We start from the raw sequence: 22,879 nt of genomic DNA, 5'->3' as shown, positions 1-22,879 counted from the left end.
CCCAGGGCAATGAGGTTTAAGCTGAAAACAGGAAGTCTGATACAGAAGCCCATGAGTACACAATAGAAGGAAAGAAATGTGCTGTTTCTTTTGACAGAGGACTCAGAGCAACATTACTTTGAGGGTTTACTTGTATATTTAGGTGGATCTTTTTGATAAGGCTTACTTAGTTTTAACCTTTCCTTCTCCTTTAAATACAAACATTCTAGAGTCGGAGATATTGGAAAAGTGCTCACAGAGAATACCCGGCACTGCATCACATCTTGAGTGACGAGAGACAGGTTTCACTCCCCACTATTCATGTTATAATAACAAAAATAAAGTGGAGTATAATCTGCTTTTAACAAAACCCTATTTAGGGGACGTGACTGTTGAGAACATTTCTGATTTAAACACAATCTCAGGATAGTGAACTCTCCCGTGCAACGCTCACAGCATCTTATTTTATCAGGCATATTTTTGCCTTTAACAAAGTTTTTACAGCCTCGACTTATTAAAATCAATATCTAACGCACGGGGGTCATTTTGCCATTGGTTACTAGTTACAAAAGGAGGAATTTAAAGTCTCTGCTTTTTAACTGATCAGAAGCTTTGTAAGTGTAAGTACTATATTGTCCCAGGACCTAGTGAGATAATATCACCCTGTATTGGCTAGCCTAGCATAAAGGCTGGTTCACCTTCAGTGTAACTATTGGTGTGTTATAGTGAATAATGGCCTATTCAGGCAACCTAGCAACCTTTCAATTGGTCTTCATTTTTCTTAATGATCTGCCTACGTCTTGTTTCAAACGAGAATCAGCAGCCAAAAAAAAAAAATGCTTGATTGCTATGCTCTATTAGGCTACACTTTTAGGGGCAAATTCATCAAGGGTCGAATATCGAGGGTTAATTAACCCTCGATATTCGACTGGGAATTAAAATCCTTTGAATATCGAAGTCGAAGGATTTTTGCGCAAATAAGTAGATCAAAGGAATAATCGTTCGATCGAACGATTAAATCATTCGAATCGAATGATTTGAAGGATTTTAATCCAACGATCGAAGGAATATCCTTCGACGAAAAAAAAACTTAGCCAAGTCTATGGGGACCTTCCCTATAGGCTAACATTGACTTCGGCAGCTTTTAGGTGGCGAACTAGGGGGTCGAAGTTTTTTCTTAAAGAGACAGTACTTCGACTATAGAATAGTCGAACGATTTTTAGTTCGAATCCTTCGATTCAAAGTCGAAGTAGCCCATTTGATGGTCGAAGTAGCCCAAAAACACTTAGAAATTCTAAGTTTTTTTACTTCGAATCCTTCACTCGAGCTTGGTGAATGGGCCCCTTAATGTCATTGTTACTTTTAATTACTTAGATTTCTATCTAGGTCCTCCTTTATTCATATTCCTGTCGGTTTTTCAAACCATTGCCTGGTTGCTAGGTTAAATTGGACCCTAGCAACCAGGTAGCTGCTGGAATTCCAAACTGGAGAGCTGCCAAATGAAAAAAAAAAGAAATAATTTAAGAGGCAAATAATAAAAAATGAAGACCAACTGCAAATCATTTCAGAATCTCTCTCTCGCTATGTTATACTAGAAGTCTATAGGTGTATGAGGAAGTCACTGGCCATGCTGGAAGGGCAAGAGCTTGAGGTTTTTCTTGGAAATCAGACCATGGGCAAAATGGCTAAATAGGTACAATATGGCACTTGAGAACCTACAGATGAATCAAGCAAGAGAGCTTTCCTGCATGTCACTCATCAACACAAAGGATGATCATTCACAATGTGCCTGAACCCCTGCCCACAACCCAGCAGAATAAAAATCATATGTGCCAAGGCTACTCAGGCCAGTGCCCCAGCATATGTTGCCCCAGTCCCCCCTTTGCTTTCAGGCAGGAGATGGCAGATGTTAAAAGCCTACAATGAAGGAGAGGAAGCCCTAAGTAGCCTGCACATAAATACACAGCAGGGGTGATCAACCCTAAAAATATATTTATGGAAATGTTTATGAAAAGACAAAAGTCTGAGCTGAGGTCCCATGTATTCTATCCTACTTTAAAATATCATCTTTTTAAATGCCTTACTGTACAAAATTGAAAATAAATTGAGAAAAACAGAGGAGAAATCTCTAGAGCTTTGGGAAAATGTGCCATAAACTATTTTTAATGTCAAATATCATATACTGTCAGCATGATGCAGAGGAAGAGATGGAATAAAATAGAATTCTCTTCTTTATTAATGGTGCAGGGAACGAGTTCTTTCCTCCTCATCTCCCCCCCCCCCTGAACTGGGGTCAAGCTGGAGAGGTGCAATTATAAGGGATATTAAGGAGGCCTTGCAAGGGGGGTACCAGTGCCGAACAATATATCTGCATTTAGGGGAAGGAAGGAATTAACTGCAGTACATTCCTGCTTTCTCTCTGAAGACCCCAGTGTAGCGGGGAAGCAAAACTACACAGCGGAGAATCATTAGAATCCTGCCTGTTGCTGCTCATTTCACAGATTACATCAGAACTTGAGCGTATATTGTATTGAGCGTATATCAATTATCTTCAAACCAGCACTCCCTTTAAAAACTTGATAATTTTATTGTTGCATAGTATCAAATGCCCGACGTTTCGGTCCACATTTGGACCTTTTTCAAGGATAAATACATATAGACAAAAAAAAAAATTATATATATATATCTCTCTCTCTCTCTCTCTCTCTCTCTCTCTCTCTCTCTCTCTCTCTCTCTCTCTCTCTCTCTCTATATATATCTCTCTATATATATATATATATATATATCTCTCTATATATATCTCTCTATATATATATATATATATATATCTCTCTATATATATATATATATATATATATATATATATATATATATATATATATATATATCTCTCTATATATATATATATATATATATATATATCTCTCTATATATATATATATATATATCTCTCTATATATATATATATATATATATATATCTCTCTCTCTATATATATATATATATATCTCTCTATATATATATATATATATCTCTCTATATATATATATATATCTCTCTATATATATATATATATCTCTCTATATATATATATATATATCTCTCTATATATATATATATATATCTCTCTATATATATATATATATATATATCTATATCTCTCTATATCTCTCTCTCTCTCTCTCTCTCTCTCTCTCTCTCTATATATATAGAGATATATATATATATATATATATATAGATATAGATATATAGAAGCATAGAAATATTGTCACTCACGAAAAACAAAGTCCAAAAATGCCTGGGTGCTCGTTTCAAAAAATCTAAATAGTACAGCCAAAAAACCGCACTACTCAGGTCTTATATCAATTTAAAATGAGAAAGGCTGCAGTAGCAGCCGAAACGTCAGTATGTGCCATTAAAAAAACTTTATTTTAAATTGATATAAGACCTGAGTAGTGCGGTTTTTTGGATGTACTATATATATATATATATATATATATATATATATATATATATATATATATATATATATATATATATATATATATATATATATATATATATATCTCACTACTGTGCATTCCAAGGCATGGGTTCACTAATGGTGCACAAATAAACCAAATAAAGTTTTTTATGGACACATTTATTACGGAGCTACACATCACACCTCATTACGTAGTAAAGGAAATGACCAACATATTTCTAAAGATTCTGTTATCCGTCACTCTCGTCTCACGTATAATTCGTAATGCAGCAACGGCCCCTTAATCAATCATGCCAAGATTTTGGAGAGATTTTTTAAGGGCACTGAGTCTTTACACATTGACAATGAACAAGAACAAGGAGTGACCTACATTCAGAGAGATCAGCTAGTGAGGAATAGTGTTGGCACAATGTTTTGCATCTCTGGCTCCACGGCCCGAACTCTGACTCCCAGGCCAAGGCAAACCCTCAGCTGTAGCTTGTGGAACTCATTGGGAGAGAGAACAAGCACATTGGGGATTACAAGAACTTATTTTTGCCAAAGATTCTAAAATATAAATGAGCACTCGTGCGTTCACTCTGCATGTGCGGCCACTATTTCAAGAGGGGACAGAATTCTGGGGTAAGACTATGCCGAGGGGAGGCAGGAAGGGGGGGCCAGTGGGGACTTAACATCGCAGGGGGTTTAGTTCTCCTTTAAGTGATAAAAATCTAAATTACGGAAATATCTGTTATTCCTGAGCATTCTGGATAACAGGTCCCATACCTGTGCCATTAAGGCTTGATACTACAGAAGCAACAGGGTAACAACGTGCCATCGCCAAAAAAAAATCTTAAGAGGTGCCAGGGGCGCAATCACTCTTGCTCCTCCCTAATACCCGCCCACATGCCTGGCCGCCACCCCCTCATTAGTTCCCGATGCTCCTCGCCAGCTTTCAATTAGGGGAGCCGCTCCAGAAGCGAGATTTGCGTAAATTAGAGGAAGCAGGCTGTGCGTTCCGGCCCCCTTGCAGGCCTTATTAGCATAAACAAATGCAGAGGTGCCAAAATAATGGTTAGGCCACACTGGGCGTTAGGCCACACTTCGGGCGACTTCGGAAAACGAATCACCGCATGTGATTAGTGCCGGGTTTTTTTTTATTTTAGCTGGTGCAGAGTCAGGGAAGGCGTTTGGGGAGCTTGGTCGCCGCAAAGACGAGGCATTTAGTCGACAGGCGACCAAATCTCCCCAAAACGCCCAGTGTGGCCTTACCCTAAAATGTGAAAATTGCTTATTACATTACCTGGATCTGTCCTTTGCCCATGATTTTGTCTACAATTTCATTGTTGTCCTTGTTTAGTTTGCTTTTATCAAAGCATTTCTCATAACAGAGAATTCTTAGACACTGAGATCCTTCCAGTTCAATTTCAAACTCCTAAGGACAAAAGCATTAGAGAAAATATTGAGGTTAATTACATTATTCAGTCTTTGCCATTCTGGGCAGTCTGTGCAAGACTAGAAACTGTAAGATCAGGCCTGATTTAATTCACTAGAATATTTTTGGTGGATAAAAATACCATGAAAAATGACTGATATTGTCCTTTCTGCATCTCGTTTTAAAGAAGTAATTGTGCTTTTCAAGTGACTGACACCTAAAATTACAAAAAGAGCTAATATTGTGCTATAGTACTTAAAGTGGCCATAGACACACCAATTATATTGTACGAAACTTATTTCCGTGCGATATTTGGCGCGTGTACAGTGGGAAACGAGCCAACCGATATCGGCAGAAGACTTGGATATCGGTCGGCTCATCGATCACGCTGGACGAAATTTTGATAGGTTACCTTTGAAGGCACATGAACATCGGCCAGTTAGTGCTAATTCGTCAGATACAGGTGGAATTCTATTGCTTCTATATGTCTATCTGATGAATCAGCTCTACACGTGTGTATTGAAATGAACAATCTTTCCTGGGATGATATTTTCCAGGAAAGATCATAAGAGTAACTTCTATAGGCCACCTTTACATTTAAAATCTGCCCATGTTTAGGGTCATATCTAGGGTTGCCACCCGGCCGGTATTTTACCGGCCTAGCCAGTAAAATACCTGCCAAGGCCGGGGACGGTATTACAAATTTACCGGCAATGTAGCTGCCGGTAAATTTGTAATACGATCAAAAGGAGCCCTCGGCCTGCCCCCCAATACCCTGCAACTTACCTTTTTTTTGCCTCTTCTAGCGTCCGCGGGTCTCCATCGCGTGGCCCCGCCCCTTTTGACATCACGGCCCGCCCTTTTGACGTCACGCCCCACCCCTTTTGAGGCCCCGCCCCCAGCAGCCGGTAAATTTTTTTTATAAAAGGTGGCAACCCTATCCCAGTCTTCTACAGGGCTGCAGGAGGCCAACATTTTAACACAAATTCTAATACTACACTAAACTTTAACTGCCCATGAGCCATTGGTGGAGATTAGTCGCTCATTTAAAACACTACAATTCCCCCTTGAGTCTCTCTGGACACCAGCTAGTTTACTACACAGCTATTTATCTTCTTTAGATTTGTAGTATTGAGTCTAATGAAAGATTTCGCCTCACAGAACAAGATAAACGCAGAAAACTCAGGGAAAACCACTGCTGTTATGGCACATACAAACAATTTCAGCTTCAATGGGCATTTTCGGGAGAGAACATTTTGTGCATCCCGTAACCACTTTTATCACCTCAATAATGTATATTGGCCTCACTTTATAGCACAGATATAGGTCATTAAATGTATTCATTATTTAATTGTCTCACCTCATTCCACTCAGGCTCAGTAGTATCCCGGAATACCCTGGTTTTGGCTTTGCTGACAAAGTAACCAAATGAATCCATTTCCAGTGTGCAATAGAGATCTAGTAAAAAAAATTAAAAAAAAGATGCAATGATCAGAAAATTATCTTCACTGCATTACAGTTATTTGATCCATTTTTCAGAAACACGTTATCCAAAAAGCTCTGAATTACAGAAAGCACATCTCCCATAGACTCCATTCTATCCAAAGATTTTAAAATATTATATCATTTTCTCCGTAATAATTAAACAGTATCTTGTACTTGATCCCAACTAAGAAATAATTAATCCTTATTGGAAGCAAAACCAGTCTAACGGGTCTATTTAAATGGGTTGTTACCCTTAAATTAACTTTTAGCATGATGTAGAGCGTGATATTCTGAGACAAATTGAAATTGGCTATAATTTTTTTTATTATATGCTTTGAGTTATTTAGCTTTTTCTGAAGAGACTGGAATATGAACAGGAGAGGCCTGAACAGAACGATAAGCTATAAAAAAAAAACAGCAATGAAAAAAAATTTTTTTTTTAGATGAGGTCAGCAACCCCTTTTTGAAAGTTGGAAAGGCCTATGCAAATCAGTGAGGGGAAGGGAAAAAAGAGAATAATATTTTTATACTTCTAAAATTTTTCTACTTTTTTGACAAATCCACGAAACGATTTGGTTCGGCCAGGCACAAGGATTGGGCTGAATACAAATCCATTTTGTCAATTTCTCAGCTGCCCCAAGTCATGTGACTTGTGCTCTGCTGAACTTCAGTCACTCTTTACTGCAAGTTGGAGTGATATCACCCCCCCCCCAGCAGCCAAACAAAAGAACAATGGGAAGGTAACCAGATAGCAGCTCCCTAACACAAGATAACAGCTGCCTGGTAGATCTAAGAACAACACTCAATAGTAAAAACCCATGTCCCACTGAGACACATTCAGTTACATTGAGAAGGAAAATCAGCAGCCTGCCAGAAAGCGTTTCTCTCCTAAAGTGCAGGCACAAGTCACATGACCAGGGGCAGCTGGGAAATTGACAAAATGTCTAGCCCCATGTCAGATTTCAAAATTGAATATAAAAAAAATCTGTTTGCTCTTTTGAAAAATGGATTTCAGTGCAAAATTCTGCTGGAGCAGCTCTATTAACTGATTCATTTTGAAAAAAATGTTTTTTCCCATGACAGTATCCCTTTAAGGATGCATCAAATCCCACATTTGGTTTGGGATGCGGCCAAACAAGAACCGTTTTCAGCAGGATTCGGACTAAACGAAGTGCCTGGCTGAACAGAATCCAAACCTTAAAAATCACATGACTTTTGGTCACAAGAACAAAGAAATCTCAAATTGTGGTTTTTATTAACCTTTCCTTACTCTAATACGGATAGGTAAATTCAGGTTCCAATTTGGTTCAGGATATGTACAGAATGAATCCTTTAGGACAGCTTGATGGTAACTAAGCTGCATGAAGCCATATTGGTGGCAAAACAATCCTATTGGGTTTATTTAATGTTGATTTTGAAGGCATGGAGATCCAAATTACGGAAAGATCCGTTATCTGAAAAATCCCAGGTTCCGAGCATTTTGGATAACAGGTCGAATAACCATCATAGGAATTTGTGTTTCCAAGGACAAGCCTCACTGCTGCTTTGCTATAAGATTCCCTGATATAAAGTGCTTGCTATAACACACAAGGGTAGACAGGTCAACGTTCCTCTACTAAGAAAACATTAAGTAATGTTCTGTTATGCCTCATGCAAGGGGAATACAAGTTCTTTAGCATTTCTAGTTTCCTGGATAAGGTCCATGGGATTTAAATTTAATTAGGCAAGAAATACCTTCAGTTTATGATTTTGTATAATGGCCTGTAATGCTGAGCTGCGGCCAAGGTTAATCTGGGTTTAGCTCCTTACGGGGGCATTAGAAAACTGGTCAGCGTTACAGTATAAAACTAGAAGAACCTTTATATGAAGAGAAGAATTATTATAACAGATACAGAGCAGATAGAGATTTATACCCGCAAACACAAATTTTTATTTTGTATTCATGTTGTTCACTGGATCCCAACTAAGATATAATTAATCCTTATTGGAAGCAAAACCAGCCAATTGGTTTAACTCAATGTTTACATGATTTTCTAGTAGACTTAAGGTATGAAGATCCAAATTCTGGAAAGATTCGTTATCCGGAAAACCCCAACAATGTGAGTTTTCAGAACTAGAGAGACACAGGCTGACATTTGTAATCTTAAAGGGATACTGTCATGGGAAAAAACATTTTTTTCAAAATGCATCAGTTAATAGTGCTGTTCCAGCAGAATTCTGCACTGTAATCCATTTCTCAAAAGAGCAAACAGATTTTTTATATTCAATTTTGAAATCTGACATGGGGCTAGACATATCAATTTCCCAGCTGCCCCAAGTCATGTGACTTGTGCTCTGATAAACTTCAATCACTCTTTACTGCTGTACTGCAAGTTGGAGTGATATCACCCCCCCTCCCTTTTCCCCCCCAGCAGCCAAACAAAAGAACAATGGGAAGGTAACCAGATAACAGCTCCCTAACACAAGATAACAGCTGCCTGGTAGATCTAAGAACAACACTCAATAGTATAATCCATGTCCCACTGAGACACATTCAGTTACATTGAGAAGGAAAAACAGCAGCCTGCCAGAAAGCATTTCTCTCCTAAAGTGCAGGCACAAGTCACATGACCAGGGGCAGCTGGGAAATTGACAAAATGTCTAGCCCCATGTCAGATTTCAAAATTGAATATAAAAAAAAATCTGTTTGCTCTTTTGAGAAATAGATTTCAGTGCAGAATTCTGCTGGAGCAGCACTATTCACTGATGCGTTTTGAAAAAAACATGTTTTCCAATGACAGGATCCCTTTAACAATATGTTCATCAGAGCAGCAATTAACAACTCCAGTAACGATGGTCCAGAGCATGGGGTTAGGACTACAGAAATGTAGAATTTAAATATATATATATATATATATAATTTGAAAGTAACAAGTTTAATGCACACAAGCTGTTGTTAATGAGTGGATTTCCACTATTACAAAAGTTAATGCGATAAACTGGGGTCCAGGGTTGGGAGAACCTCTCTCTTTTTCCTCACGTGTTGGGGTTTGTGAATGCATAACATTCAGGGATCTTGGAAGCGTGTTATGTTTCACTAGATATTTGTTATTCTGAACAATCTACTTAGCAACGCTTTGGTATTTTAGTTTGTCCAGGATTCTACGGTTACATTATAGTTGGGTGTTCCTTTACCATGGCCTGTACCATTCAGTTCCACTTCGGAAAAATAAAGAATAAATCTTTTAGTACACTACACAATGCTTTGAAGAAGACTATATCTTAATATTTGCTGGCCCGGCAGAATATAGTCCAAGAGAATAACTATACTACCCCAATTTTCTGTCTCTCTTTCGCTCTCTATAAGCTTCAAAAAAGCAAAGCAAAAAAAAAAAAAAACCCCATCAGGCCATATGCCGTCTAGGTTTCTTGTATTGGGATTATGAGCATAACCGGAGCACTCTTGAAACATAAGGACCAGGCTGCAAGGATAGGATACAACTCCGAATTAAAGGAGAAGGAAAGGCTAAAAGTAAGTAAGCTTTATCAGAAAGGTCTATATAAATACACCAGTAAACCCTCAAAGTAATGCTGCTCTGAGTCCTCTGTCAAAATAAACATCACATTTCTTTCCTTCTATTGTGTACTCATGGGCTTCTGTATCAGACTAACTGTTTTCAGCTTAAAACTCCTTGCCCTGGGCGTGAGCATGCTCAGTTTGCTCCTCTCTCCCCCTCCCTCCTCTGCTGAGCCCAGAGCTATGTGTGAGCAGGGAGAGACCCAGGCAGGAAGTGATGTCACACCAAGCTAATATGGCAGCTGCTATCCTAAACAGAGAGCTTCTAGAGCTTTTTACTCAGGTATGGTAAAACATTCTACAGAATAAATATAGCATTCTAGCTTGCACTATTGCAGCTAATCTATTGGCAATAAACTGCCTCCGTAGCTTTTCTTCTCCTTTAAGGTCACATGAAACCTTTGCATCTTCTGTGAAAGGGGTTCCCATGGTGTTGTCAAAAAATGCCTTTGCATTGTGATCCTTGGTGATTGCTGATGGCAAAACACTTGAATTACCTTCTTCTGCCAGATTCAAGTGTTTTGGAGATTGCCGCAATGTTAAGGTATTTTCGGAAGTTTTATCGTCCTTTGTGACATTACCCTAATACCTTCATAAAATATTCAGAGAGCCATAGCAAGTTAGCATTGCCCTCAGGGAACAAAGGGGGCATTGGACTATGGCATTCTTAAAGGGATCCTGTCATCTGAAAACATGTTTTTTTCAAAATGAATCAGTTAATAGTGCTGCTCCAGCAGAATTCTGCACTGAAATCCATTTCTCGAAAGAGCAAACAGATTTTTTTATATTCAATTTTGAAATCTGACATGGGGCTAGACATATTGTCAATTTCCCAGTTGCCCCTGGTCATGTGACTAGTGCCTGCACTTTAGGAGAGAAATACTTTCTGGCAGGCTGTCGTTTTTCCTTCTCATTGTAACTGAATGTGTCTCAGTGGGACCTGTATTTTACTATTGAGTGCTGTTCTTAGATCAGGCAGCTGTTATCTTGTGTTAGGGAGCTGCTATCTGGTTACCTTCCCATTGTTCTTTTGTTTGGCTGCGGGGGGGAAAAGGGAGGGGGGTGATATTACTCCAACTTGCAGTACAGCAGTAAAGCGTGATAAGTTTATCAGAGCACAAGTCACATGACCAGGGGCAGCTGGGAAATTGACAATATGTCTAGCCCCATGTCAGATTTCAAAATTGAATATAAAAAAATCTGTTTGCTCTTTTGAGAAATGGATTTCAGTGCAGAATTCTGCTGGAGCAGCACTATTAACTGATGCGTTTTGGAAAAAATTATTTTTCCCATGACAGTATCCCTTTAATTACAAAACTAGCCACTTACCTCTTCTTATTCTCTTCCCCAGACTCCATCATCATGTAGGAAATAAATAACATATGGCACCTGCATTCAACTGGGCTAAAAATACTGTTTTCTCTAAAAATTACAGCTTTTTGGGAGTTCCCAATAGATCCTCTCTAGTCCATATAATCAATGTGTGTGGACCCCAATAAAGCTCTGACTTCACACAAGGACAGACAGATTACAGTTCCCTATTAAGTCTGTTGGCTGCTGACCCTCTATGTACAAATTGGCGGAATTCCCGCAGTATAAATAGTCGACTGCTTCCGGAACTCCTGAACAGCATGGAAATAAAGCAGCCGGCTGGAAGTACTGGAAGGTACTAGCAAGGTTTTTTTGGGGGAAATCGTCAGTAAAGCAGTACAGATGGTAACTTAAGGGAATATTCTATATTTAGAGGCATAAAATACAAAGGCACAAAGTGTTGCGATACTATGGGTTCCCTTTAACAATTAAGAAGAAAAAAAAAAATCAACTTACTGGAAGAGTGAGTAAATCCTTTGGCAGATTTAATGATTATGTGCAAGAAGCCATATAAGCCTGGAGATTCATCATCTACAATAGAACAAAGAAAGAATTACATGTTCCCCATTTTTAGAAAGATTATATTGGTTTCGTCTCTGTTTTTACAGTGTCATTGCTGGACCTTAGGGTCATTTGTCTAATATTACAGCCCCTATACAAACATAAAACCAGCAGACAGTATTTATGCATCATTTTAAGAAAATTGGAATATATACAGGTATGGGATCAGTTATCCAAAAACCCATTATCTAGAAAGCTCCAAAATAAGGAAAGTCCGTCTCCCATAGACTCCATTTTATCCAAATAATCCAAAAATGATTTTAAAAAAGATTTCCTTTTTCTGTGTAATAATAAAACAATATTGTGTACATGATCTCCATTAAATTATAATTAATCCTTATTGGAAGCAAAACCAGCCTATTGGATTTATTTCATGTTTATATGATTTTCTAGTAGACTTGAGGTCCCCAGGTCCCTAGAATTCTGGACAACAGATCCCATACCTGTATAGAATTTTCTTCTGGCCATGCTACAACACCACTGTATAACCAATAAAAGCAATCTATCTTAGTGGAACTACTAGAGGTTGGTCTTCATGACATTGCACCATTTTGCCAGCCTACATCCTGAATGTTAAATGTGGAAAACAAACATTATTGCAGATAATACAATTTCCCATACCTGTATACAGCAGTACGAAGGCTAGTCCAGAACCCACATCTATGGAGTTCCCTATACAGCCCTAGCTGCCTATCTCCCTTCAAAGTCACCCCTACATAGCTAGCCAATATACTACTAGTAACTGACAGTAACAATTATAACATCCAGATCTTCTATAGGCTGTTCAAAGCTGAAAAAGGAGAAAAGACACAGGATACCCAGAGAATAGCAGATAAGCTCTGCGATTCTTAAAAACGTATATCTGTTATCTACTGTGTATCCTGTGCTTGAATGGCTGCCCCCATGGCTACACAGCAGCTTGTTTATATAAACTATAGTAGTACTTATCTGTTATCTACTGTGTATCCTGTGCTTGAATGGCTGCCCCCATGGCTACACAGCAGCTTGTTTATATAAACTATAGTAGTACTTATCTGTTATCTACTGTGTATCCTGTGCTTGACTGGCTGCCCCCATGGCTACACAGCAGCTTGTTTATATAAACTATAGTAGTACTTATCTGTTATCTACTGTGTATCCTGTGCTTGAATGGCTGCCCCCATGGCTACACAGCAGCTTGTTTATATAAACTATAGTAGTACTTATCTACTTATCTACTGTGTATCCTGTGCTTGAATGGCTGCCCCCATGGCTACACAGCAGCTTGTTTATATAAACTATAGTAATACTTATCTACTTATCTACTGTGTATCCTGTGCTTGAATGGCTGCCCCCATGGCTACACAGCAGCTTGTTTATATAAACTATAGTAATACTTATCTACTTATCTACTGTGTATCCTGTGCTTGAATGGCTGCCCCCATGGCTACACAGCAGCTTGTTTATATAAACTATAGTAGTACTTATCTGTTATCTACTGTGTATCCTGTGCTTGAATGGCTGCCCCCATGGCTACACAGCAGCTTGTTTATATAAACTATAGTAGTACTTATCTGTTATCTACTGTGTATCCTGTGCTTGAATGGCTGCCCCCATGGCTACACAGCAGCTTGTTTATATAAACTATAGTAGTATTTCTGAAGCAAACCCATCAGTTTTACCAGTAACAGACAACAGTACATTATACTGTCATTCCTTTAAAATACTTTCATTTTTTGGTGTCACTGTTCCCTTAACACAAGAAGCAACATAATGGCCTAAGGCCTAAAAACAAACCATTAAGTTTTGGTCCAACCCATAAACCCTGTTTTATAAGGATGCCCTATATGCCCTTGAAAGTCATTTTTAAATAGCGATCAACTCAGAAAAAATCTTAACAATGCTTCAAACCCTACCCCAACACACAAACCTGTAATGCTGAAATACTCCATCTACAGTTTCATTTAGTGGGATTTCTGCAATGCAGTAAATTACGCTCATCCTTTACTATTAAATAGATCGACTCTCTAAAAACCCACTTAATTAATATTTCACATTTCCTTTCCCTTGAAGGAAAATTGGCATTTCTTTTAGTTTCATACCCCCTAGAATGTAAGCTCTTGGAAACACTTATTTGTACTACACTACAGCTCTTGCTTTACACTCCTTTTTCAGTGTGTTCAGCTACAAAAAAATCAACATCTTGAAGAAGGTTCCTCATTGAATGGTGCAGCCCCCAAGTGAAAAACTGAAATGTGGGAATAAGGCTTTAGCAAGTTAATATAATTAGAAGTCATCAATCAAGCTAACATCACATATATTATCTGAAGCAAAAAGAGACAGGGTTCAGTTCAGCTGCATATCCTCCCTACCTGGGGGAGATCCCAGAGAAAAACCTTGAATTCCTCTGGCTCCTCATGTCACTGTGACAGGGGGGAGATAAGGGGCTTCAGGCCTTGCTGCTCATATACAACACTGGGCTGAATTCTTAATGTTAAAGGAGAAGGAAAGACTAAAACTAAGTAAGCTTTATCAGAAAGGTCTATATAAATACACCAGTAAACCCTCAAAGTAATGCTGCTCTGAGTCCTCTGTCAAAAGAAACATCACATTTCTTTCCTTCTATTGTGTACTCATGGGCTTCTGTATCAGACTAACTGTTTTCAGCTTAAACCTCCAGGGCTTGGGCTTGAGCATGCTCAGTTTGATCCTCTCTCCCTCCCTGCTGTAATCTGAGCTCAGAGCTATGAGTGAACAGGGAGAGAATTAGGCAGAAAGTGATGTCACACCAAGCTAATATGGCAGCTGCTTTACTATACAAACAGAACGTTTCTAGAGCTGTTTACTCAGGTATGATAAAGCATTCTGCAGAATAAATATAGCATTCTAGCTTGCACTATTGCAGCTAATCTATAAACAATAAACTGACTCGGTAGCTTTCCTTCTCCTTTAAGCTCCAAGCTGTCCTATAAATCTGCAATTTATTGTACTCCCCCATGGCCCTGTATCTATTTCTGTCTGAAACTCTTATTCTACAAATTCATCATCCCATTACAAGAGCACAAAAAAAGCCCTAAACTTTTTAGCAATAACTCCTCTTCACATTTCAGCTTTTTATAAGAACAAGCTTTTTACCGTTAATACCATTAGCACTCCCTGATGGAACTAAGTGCCCCATAGACTCCATTTTATCCAAATAATCCAAATTTTTAAAAATGATTTCCTCAAAGAAATGCTGCTCTGAGTCCTCTGTGAAAAGAAACAGCACATTTCTTTCCTTCTATTGTGTACTCATGGGCTTCTGTATCAGACTTACTGTTTTCAGCTTAATCCTGCAGGGCTAGGGCTTGAGCATGCTCAGTTTGTTCCTCCCTCCCTCCCTCACTGCTGTAATCTGAGCCCATAGCTATGACTAAGCAGGACGAGACTCTGGCAGGAAGTGATGTCACACCAAACTAATATGGCAGCTGCTATCCTAAACAAACAGCAGTTTCTATTGCTGTTTACTCAGGTATGGTAAAGCATTCTGCAGAATAAATATAGTGTTATAGCTTGTACTATTGTGGCTGATCTATTGGCAATAAACTGCCTTAGTAGCTTTCCTTCTTTAATTGTGTCAATGTGCACAAGGCACCTACTGCACCGAGGGCTGTAATGAACCCAAAAAAAGGGCAAGTAACTAAGAAAAATCACTAGTAGAAGTCTTCAGGAAAACACAAGCAAGCATGGTCTCAAATGTAGTTTAGTTACTATATATTTATCAGTCTTTGGAATAAATCAGATACAATGTGATAAAACATGTCAGTGGGGAGCATTCATTACATAGAATGCTCTGTATTTTAGAATTCCCAACTGCTACTGCCATCATGTGGTCAAATCAGCCACTCACAGGCTTCCGTCAGGCATTTCCTTACCATCCTTATGGCTGATGATGGGAACGTTGTGAACAGTTCGGAGTTTAAAGCAGGACGCAGTGAGCATCTGGAGCTCAAAGGGGCTGAGTGCAAGGGCCTGAAGATCTATAAAGAAAGTATGGGAAATGTTACATTTAGCAAACATAGAGAATTACTTTCCCATCAACCAGTTCTCCTGATGTGAGAATTCCCAAGAAAACCATAAACAGACACAGCTGAGGGCAATCACCTTTCTTCTGTAACTTCTGGATGGCCTCTCTCCATTCTGATCTCTCGTAATCAGAGGACAATAGAAAGAAATAGCTCTGAAAGTAGAAGGTAGACCCCAGAAATGTCATATATTTTACATACCAGCAAATGAAACACAATGGCACAAAATGAATAGTATTCTTTTCCGCTGATACTGAAATGATTTAATCCTCATTTTCCAGTTGACTGATAAATGACTGTTGAATGATGTAGTCTGGTAACTAGGGATGCACCGAATTTACTATTTGGGATTCGGCCGAATCCTTGGTGACAGATTCGGCCGAATCCTTGGTGAAAGATTCGGCCGAATCCTTGGTGAAAGATTCGGCCGCATACTCTAATGACCAAAATGAAGTAGGCGAGGAGTAAAGTCACCACCTACGTTTATCACAGGAGTATTTATTTATATACTTATAGAGATTATATAACATTTACATCAGTTCCTGCCCCGGTGAGCAATCTAAAGTGCATATTGTTTTCACACAACCTAATGGAGCCAATTAACCTGCCTGGTTGTTTTGGAATGTGGGAGGAAACAGGAGTACCCAGAAGAAATCCACATATCCACAAGGGAAACCTTTAGGGGCAGATTTATCAAGGGTTGAAGTGAAAATTTGAAGGAAAAAAATTAGAATTTCAAGCTATTTTTGTGTACTTCAAATAGTCCAAATTTGATTTTGAATTTAAAAAAAACACGAAAATTCGAATATCGAAATTTATCATGTACTGTAAGGTTATAACTTCGATCATGCGCCATCTAAAACCTCCCGAATTGCTGTTTTAGCCTATGAGGGGCCTCCTAGAACCTATACAGAGTCAATTGGTGGACTTTGAAAAATCAAAAATTTTTTTTTTTTTTTAAAAAATACTTTGAATCAAATTTGATCAAATTCGATCATACTTTGATTCAAACGATAGAATACAGCCTATTCATCCGCAAAAAAACCCAATTTTTTATTTGAATTTCGAAGTTATGGGAGTTAAAAAAAACTCCCGTTACTTTCGAAATTCGACCCTTGATAAATCTGCCCCTTAAACTCTTTGCAGTGCCCAGACTAGAACTGAACCTAGGCAGGGTCGGATCAGGGTCCAGGGAGGCCATTTACGCCCCTCCAGGCCCCCGGTCCCACCCGAAACCCCCTTTCACCACTCTTATGTACCTTTTTTGCACGACCAAGAGTGAGGTCGGAAGCAGCAACTATAGATTCAAGCAGGGCGTGGGTCTGGGCTAGTGGGGCCCACAATAGCTGAAGCCCACCAGGTTTGTCCCCGGTGTCCCACACTGACCCTGAACTTAGGACCCCAGCACTGCCAGGCATTGATACTAACCACTGCCCATATAAAGCAAAGCTTGGAAAACGGGAAAACTGCAGGTAAATTTAAAATTTACAAAAAGCACTTTCTGCAACCTAGAATATGTCCAAAGATATACTGGTATATTAAATCAGGTCTTGGAGGAGAGTGAAAGCTTCAATCTTTATCATTCAGCTTTGAAAAATTAGCTAAGAGAATAAGGTTTAATCACATCCAGATAGGACACAGCGACAATCTACATTATTTAACACTGGCTCAATCTTTATATTTCAGTTAAATATAGTTTTAAATAGATAGTTCAGCATAAAAATAAAAACTGGGTAAATAGGCTGTGCAAAATAAAAAATGTTTCTAATATAGTTAGTTAGCCAAAAATGTAATGTATAAAGGCTGGAGTGACTGGATGTGTAACACAATAGCCAGAACACTACTTCCTGCTTTTCAGCTCTCTAACTCTGAGTTAGTCAGTGACTATAAGGGGGGCCACATGGGACATATCTGTTCAGCGAGTTTGTAATTGATCCTCCGCATTCAGCTCAGATTCAAAAGCAACAGTTATGGCCTATGTGGCCCCCCTCAAGTCACTGATTGGTTACTGGCTGGTAACCCAATCAGTGGAAACCAAGAGAGCTGAAAAGCAGGAAGTAGTGTTCTGGCTATTATGTTACACATCCAGTCACTCCAGCCTTTATATATCACATTTTTGTCTAACTAACTATATTAGATACATTTTTTATTTTGCACAGCCTATTTATTTACCCAGTTTTTATTTTTATTCTGAACAATTCCTTTAACTCTAGTGCAGTAAGGTGCTCCCAGAATCTGCAAATTGGCAGAGGATGGGCTTTATCCTCTCTTTGAAGCTACTGTGTTGCCATTAAGACCCTTCAACAAAACCAGAGAGCCGTCTACATCCTCTTCTTAAAGGCTTTGAACACTTTTGACCTTGTGATCCAGAATGGCAAAGCACAGAGTAGGTTGAAAGCAAAACTGGTGAGACTTGAGAGAAGCAAAGAGCTCCCACACACTGGGTCTCCTGACTGACTGACTCACTTGAAACATCCGACATTACAGAATTCCCCTCCTGGCAGTTGCCTTTCGCCTTTCTCAATGTTCAAAGTATGCAAATTGCTACGATTCTCTCTCTCCTGGGTCCCCAAGTGCGCAAAGCAAACGTTCCTGTTCCTAATTAATAATACGATCTTGGGGTTGAGAAAGCGGACACTATCATATCCCCCTTCGGTGTCCTTACCTTGCCATTTTTGTTATGTATTCGGAAGGGAATGGTAGGGGAATAGAGGAGCAGCCAGGACTCATATTCGAACATTTTCTTCTTTAATCTCTCCGTTGCACGACTGGAGCCTTTATTGGACTTCTGTAAAAAGAAACAGGGCATTGGAAGTCAAGAGGAGTTTACAGCAAAGACATAAAGCATATATTTATACTGCAATTCACATAAGTGGCCAGACAGATAAAAATGCTAGGCCTTGATAATAGCCTATGGTCACATATTAATGAATATACATCAGAAATGCTGAAACATATCATTTAAATACAATTACATTCAAATTCCATTTATCGGCCATTCCTTTGGCTTCAAGTATTTGGTGTTACTCAGTTAATGCCTACGTTTAAAAGGTGAAGGCTGCACACTCAAAAAATTCAAAAATATTTTTTCATTACGTCAAATAGGGCCTATATGATTTTTGTAAAAACGTATTTGATGTAATAAAAAATTATTTTTACATTTTTTGAGTGTGCAGCCTTCACCTCTCTTGGTGACTGTTGGGGAGTCCCGTAAGTATTGCACCTCGCAGTTATGATACTGGGTGTGCTTTGTCTGGCTTTGTTGTTTTTTGAATGACTACGTTTAGACTGAACTGGTAGGGTTCAGAGGAATTCTTAGGGCACATGGTCAGATTTGGGGAGAATCTCCTCTTCTTCTGGGCGACTAATCTCCCTGAACTGCCTTCCCGCTGGCTAGAATGAAAATTGCCGGCAGGATGGCACTCGTATAGTTTTGTTTTCCTAAGCCGCCTGAAGTTGCCTCACGAGTAAACTTCAGACGACTTCAGAAAACGAAGCGCTCAGAGTGCCATCCCGCTGGCGATTTACATTTTAGCCGGCGGAGGAAGGCAGTTCGGGGAGATTGGTCGCCCCAAAGAAGAGGAGATTTGTCGCCGAGAGACTCATCTCCCCGAATCTGACCGTGTGTCTCTGCCCTTAGACAATTTATTTTTCCTCTACAACCCAACACAATAGGGAATTATATAGAAACATAGGAAAAGTCTGGCTGAAGTCAGAGACCAACAACAGCCAATCAGATGTTTGTTTATTTATTATTTTAACAGCATTAGGGCAAGTTAGCCACTGATTTCTTACCATGATTTAAAGGAGAAGGAAAGGTAAAATACAAATAAAGTTGTATAGATTGCCCACGAAATGGAGAGATACTTACAGGATTCCTTGCTCTATACCTTTTCCCTCCTTTCTGTAATCCAAGATCGTAGTAAAAAATTTTGTAGGGCGCATATAAAAATAATCCATCCCTCTCGCTATCCAAATTTGTTTTAATAGGGCTCGCATATGTGCAGTAAAAATTTGGTAAGCCCTGCGCATGTGTACAGTATACTTTTCTTCCCCATGCGAGTGGCGGTATTGCGATCAGGTGGTACAAGGCAAATGGCAATGGGGGGAGGACTAAATTTAGCGCATGCGCACTTCAGAAAGGGACGTGACGCGCACTCGGCCAACATGGTGGCCACAAAGTTTGGAAAGGGCAGAAATTTCAACGGGACGGTGTGAGTGCAGGAGACCGAACTGGGCAGTAATGCGGTTCAGGAGGGGACCACCCAAGCAACATTTAAAGATAGATTAAAAAAAATTACCTTTCCTTCTCCTTTAAAGAAATGTAAAATAAACTTTACCTCGTTACTAGGGATGGGCGAATTTGACCCGTTTCGTTTCGCCAAAAATTCACCAATGCCCATTAAAGTCTATGACTTTTTGACGCAAGTCTTTTTATTTTGACGCACAATGCCATACAAGTCTATGGGCGTAATTTTTTCGGCAAAAAAATTCGTCCATCCCTACTCGTTACTACATAAACTTAGTTTGCAGTAGTTCCGGTGTCTGTGCCTTTTCATCTCTGAGCCAACCTTTAGTATGGTGTAGAGAATGATATTCAGAGACAATTTGCAATTGGTTTTCATTTTTTATTATTTCTGGTTTTCGAGTTATTTCGCTTTTTATTTAGCAGCTCTCCAGTTTGCAGTTTTTAGCAATCAGGTTGCTAGGGTCCAAATTACCCTAGCAACCATGCGCTGATTTGACTAAGAGACTGGAATAGGAGCAGCCTAAATAGAAAGATGAGTGATAAAAAATAGCAATAACATTTGTAACATTCCAGAGCATAGCTGGGGCCAGTGACCCCTATCTGAAAGCTGGAAAGAGTTAGAAGAAAAAAGGCAAATAATTAAAAAAAAACATAAAAAATAAATAATGAAGACCAATTGAAAAGTTGCTTGGAATTAGCCCTTCAATAACATGATAAAAGTTAACTTAAAGATGAACCACCCCTTGTATTTATTAATTATATATTCTCTTTTTGTCATAGGGAAATATGCAGAATGCAGAAAAGTAAAAATGAAAGAACTTTTCATTCTACATTTGATTCCACCTCTTATTGGTTTTTCAGAGCCGTTGGTGTTTAATCATGAATTGTATAATTAATGCCTCTTTCTTCACAAGCCTGAGACAATTATGTTTAACCCTCTGAATAATGGGCAATTTATCAGCTATAACAGTGATGATTACAGGCATGGATTAAACCAAAAACCCTGAAACCTAAAATCTACAATATTTGGAAGACAAGGTACATGTATAGGATCCCTTATCCGGAAATCCGATATCCAGAAAGCTCCGAATTACGGAATGGCTGTCTCCCATAGACTCCATTTTATCCAAATAAACCAAATTTTTATAATGATTTCCTTTTTCTCTGTAATAATAAAACAGTCGCTTGTACTTGATCCCAACTAAGATATAATTAATCCTTATTGGGTTCAAAACAAGCCTGTTGGGTTTATTTCATGTTTAAATGAAATTCCAAATTTAATTTCCAAATTAAAGAAAAGATCCATTATCCGGAAAACCCCAGGTCCCGAGCATTCTGGATAACAGGTCCCATACCTGTACTTGATTATAAGCACCATATATCCTTTGAACCGGTTAAAGGCAGATAAAGGGCCTTATTTATTAGAAACCAAATTATTCTCATTATTTTAATAAAAAACAGTTAGGCCAAACTAGAATCCACAATTGGACCTTATTTATTATTAAAAAAAGCATGATTTAATCAGATCAGGGACAAATACAAAAAGAAAACAGAGTGAAAATCCAAATTTTTTTTCAGCGTTTTCCCCCCCGAATAACTAAATTTTTCCGGACTATTTTCTGAACGCCAGAATTTTTTCGGACTTTTGCCCGAAAAGTCTGAAATAGTCGGATTTTTGGATTAATTCCAGTGCAGAACACAGAAACTTCCAAATGGGATAGGGACCTCTCGCATTGACCAGAGGCATAAATATCGAGGGTTCAGGGGGATCACACTCAGGCGCGCACCCCCTGGGGGCCCTCCGGAAGCTCGCGCCGATGCAAAGGTGCACGGAAAACTGCGTCTGGAGGGGGTGGGGGGGCCTCGCTTTGCACAGAGACTCGACCCTGCTCAGTTATGTTACTGCCATTGACTTATACACAACCTCGGTGTCTGAGATCTGAGATGCTGAATTTTTTTGTCCACTAAAAATGTGGATTTTAAAGTAAAAAACAATCAAATGTTTCAAGTTTTTGGCATTCAGACTTTAATAAATAACCACAAAATGTCTTGATACAAAAATCAAGAGGCGCTGTTAAACAGCCTTGAACTAACCTTCTCTTTTTGAATCTCGCTCTTTAGAACAGAGATCTTTGCCTTCATTTCTTCAATCTCATGATCTGGAGTGGCATGGAGCTGAGGGATGGGCTCAGACTCCTCCGGGGAAGGAAAGACAAGGTCAGCAAGTGGGATGTACCATTTACAGTCATACTGCTGGTGCTTCCTATAGAAAGGGGCACAAACGAGCACAATACTTAATATGATTGTCATTACCAGGTATTCTGCCACCCCTAAAAGCACAGTCAGATGCCACATCCCCTTAGGGACTTCATTTAAAAACAAAAAAAAAAGGGAGAGAGATAGAATTAGGAGCTCCAACCTGTCTACGAGGATTAAAGTAGAACTATTTGACAGGCTTTAGTCAGCACCAGGAAACAATATGAAAAGGTCAGAGAGCTATTTAGAGATGTCGGCTGCAGACTGCGGCTGATATAAGAATGCACTTTCCTAAATGATTCTGCACCAGAATTCCCAACCACTGCTCCATGGGCATTTTGGCACAGCCGGTCAAGCTTCTTATTTACCAAAAATAGCTGGGAATTTGAAAATAATCTGCCTTTCCGAATCTGAGACGTAACAAGATGCTAAAAATGTCCAAAATCATTCTCAAACCAGTTCCCTAAAGAAGTATGAAG

The 22,879-nt window shown here is 39.0% G+C and overlaps 1 protein-coding gene across 5 annotated transcripts in view; it reads right to left on the bottom strand.

Moving 5' to 3' along the window:
* abr.S (ABR, RhoGEF and GTPase activating protein S homeolog) overlaps positions 1-22,879 on the bottom strand; it is a 225,708-nt gene that overhangs the window by 39,123 nt on the left and 163,706 nt on the right. For all 5 annotated transcript variants that reach the window (NM_001094131.1, XM_041583185.1, XM_041583186.1 and 2 more), the window contains 7 exon segments: positions 4,748-4,879; positions 6,240-6,337; positions 11,748-11,822; positions 15,746-15,850; positions 15,975-16,050; positions 18,561-18,683; positions 22,239-22,407. In NM_001094131.1, the coding sequence (NP_001087600.1) occupies positions 4,748-4,879; positions 6,240-6,337; positions 11,748-11,822; positions 15,746-15,850; positions 15,975-16,050; positions 18,561-18,683; positions 22,239-22,407 (778 nt within the window).

This window comes from Xenopus laevis, chromosome 2S (assembly GCF_017654675.1).
Source record: "Xenopus laevis strain J_2021 chromosome 2S, Xenopus_laevis_v10.1, whole genome shotgun sequence".
NCBI lineage: Eukaryota > Metazoa > Chordata > Amphibia > Anura > Pipidae > Xenopus > Xenopus laevis.
Note: the sequence above shows the minus strand (reverse complement) of the source record. Positions and strands in the feature narration are given on the sequence as shown.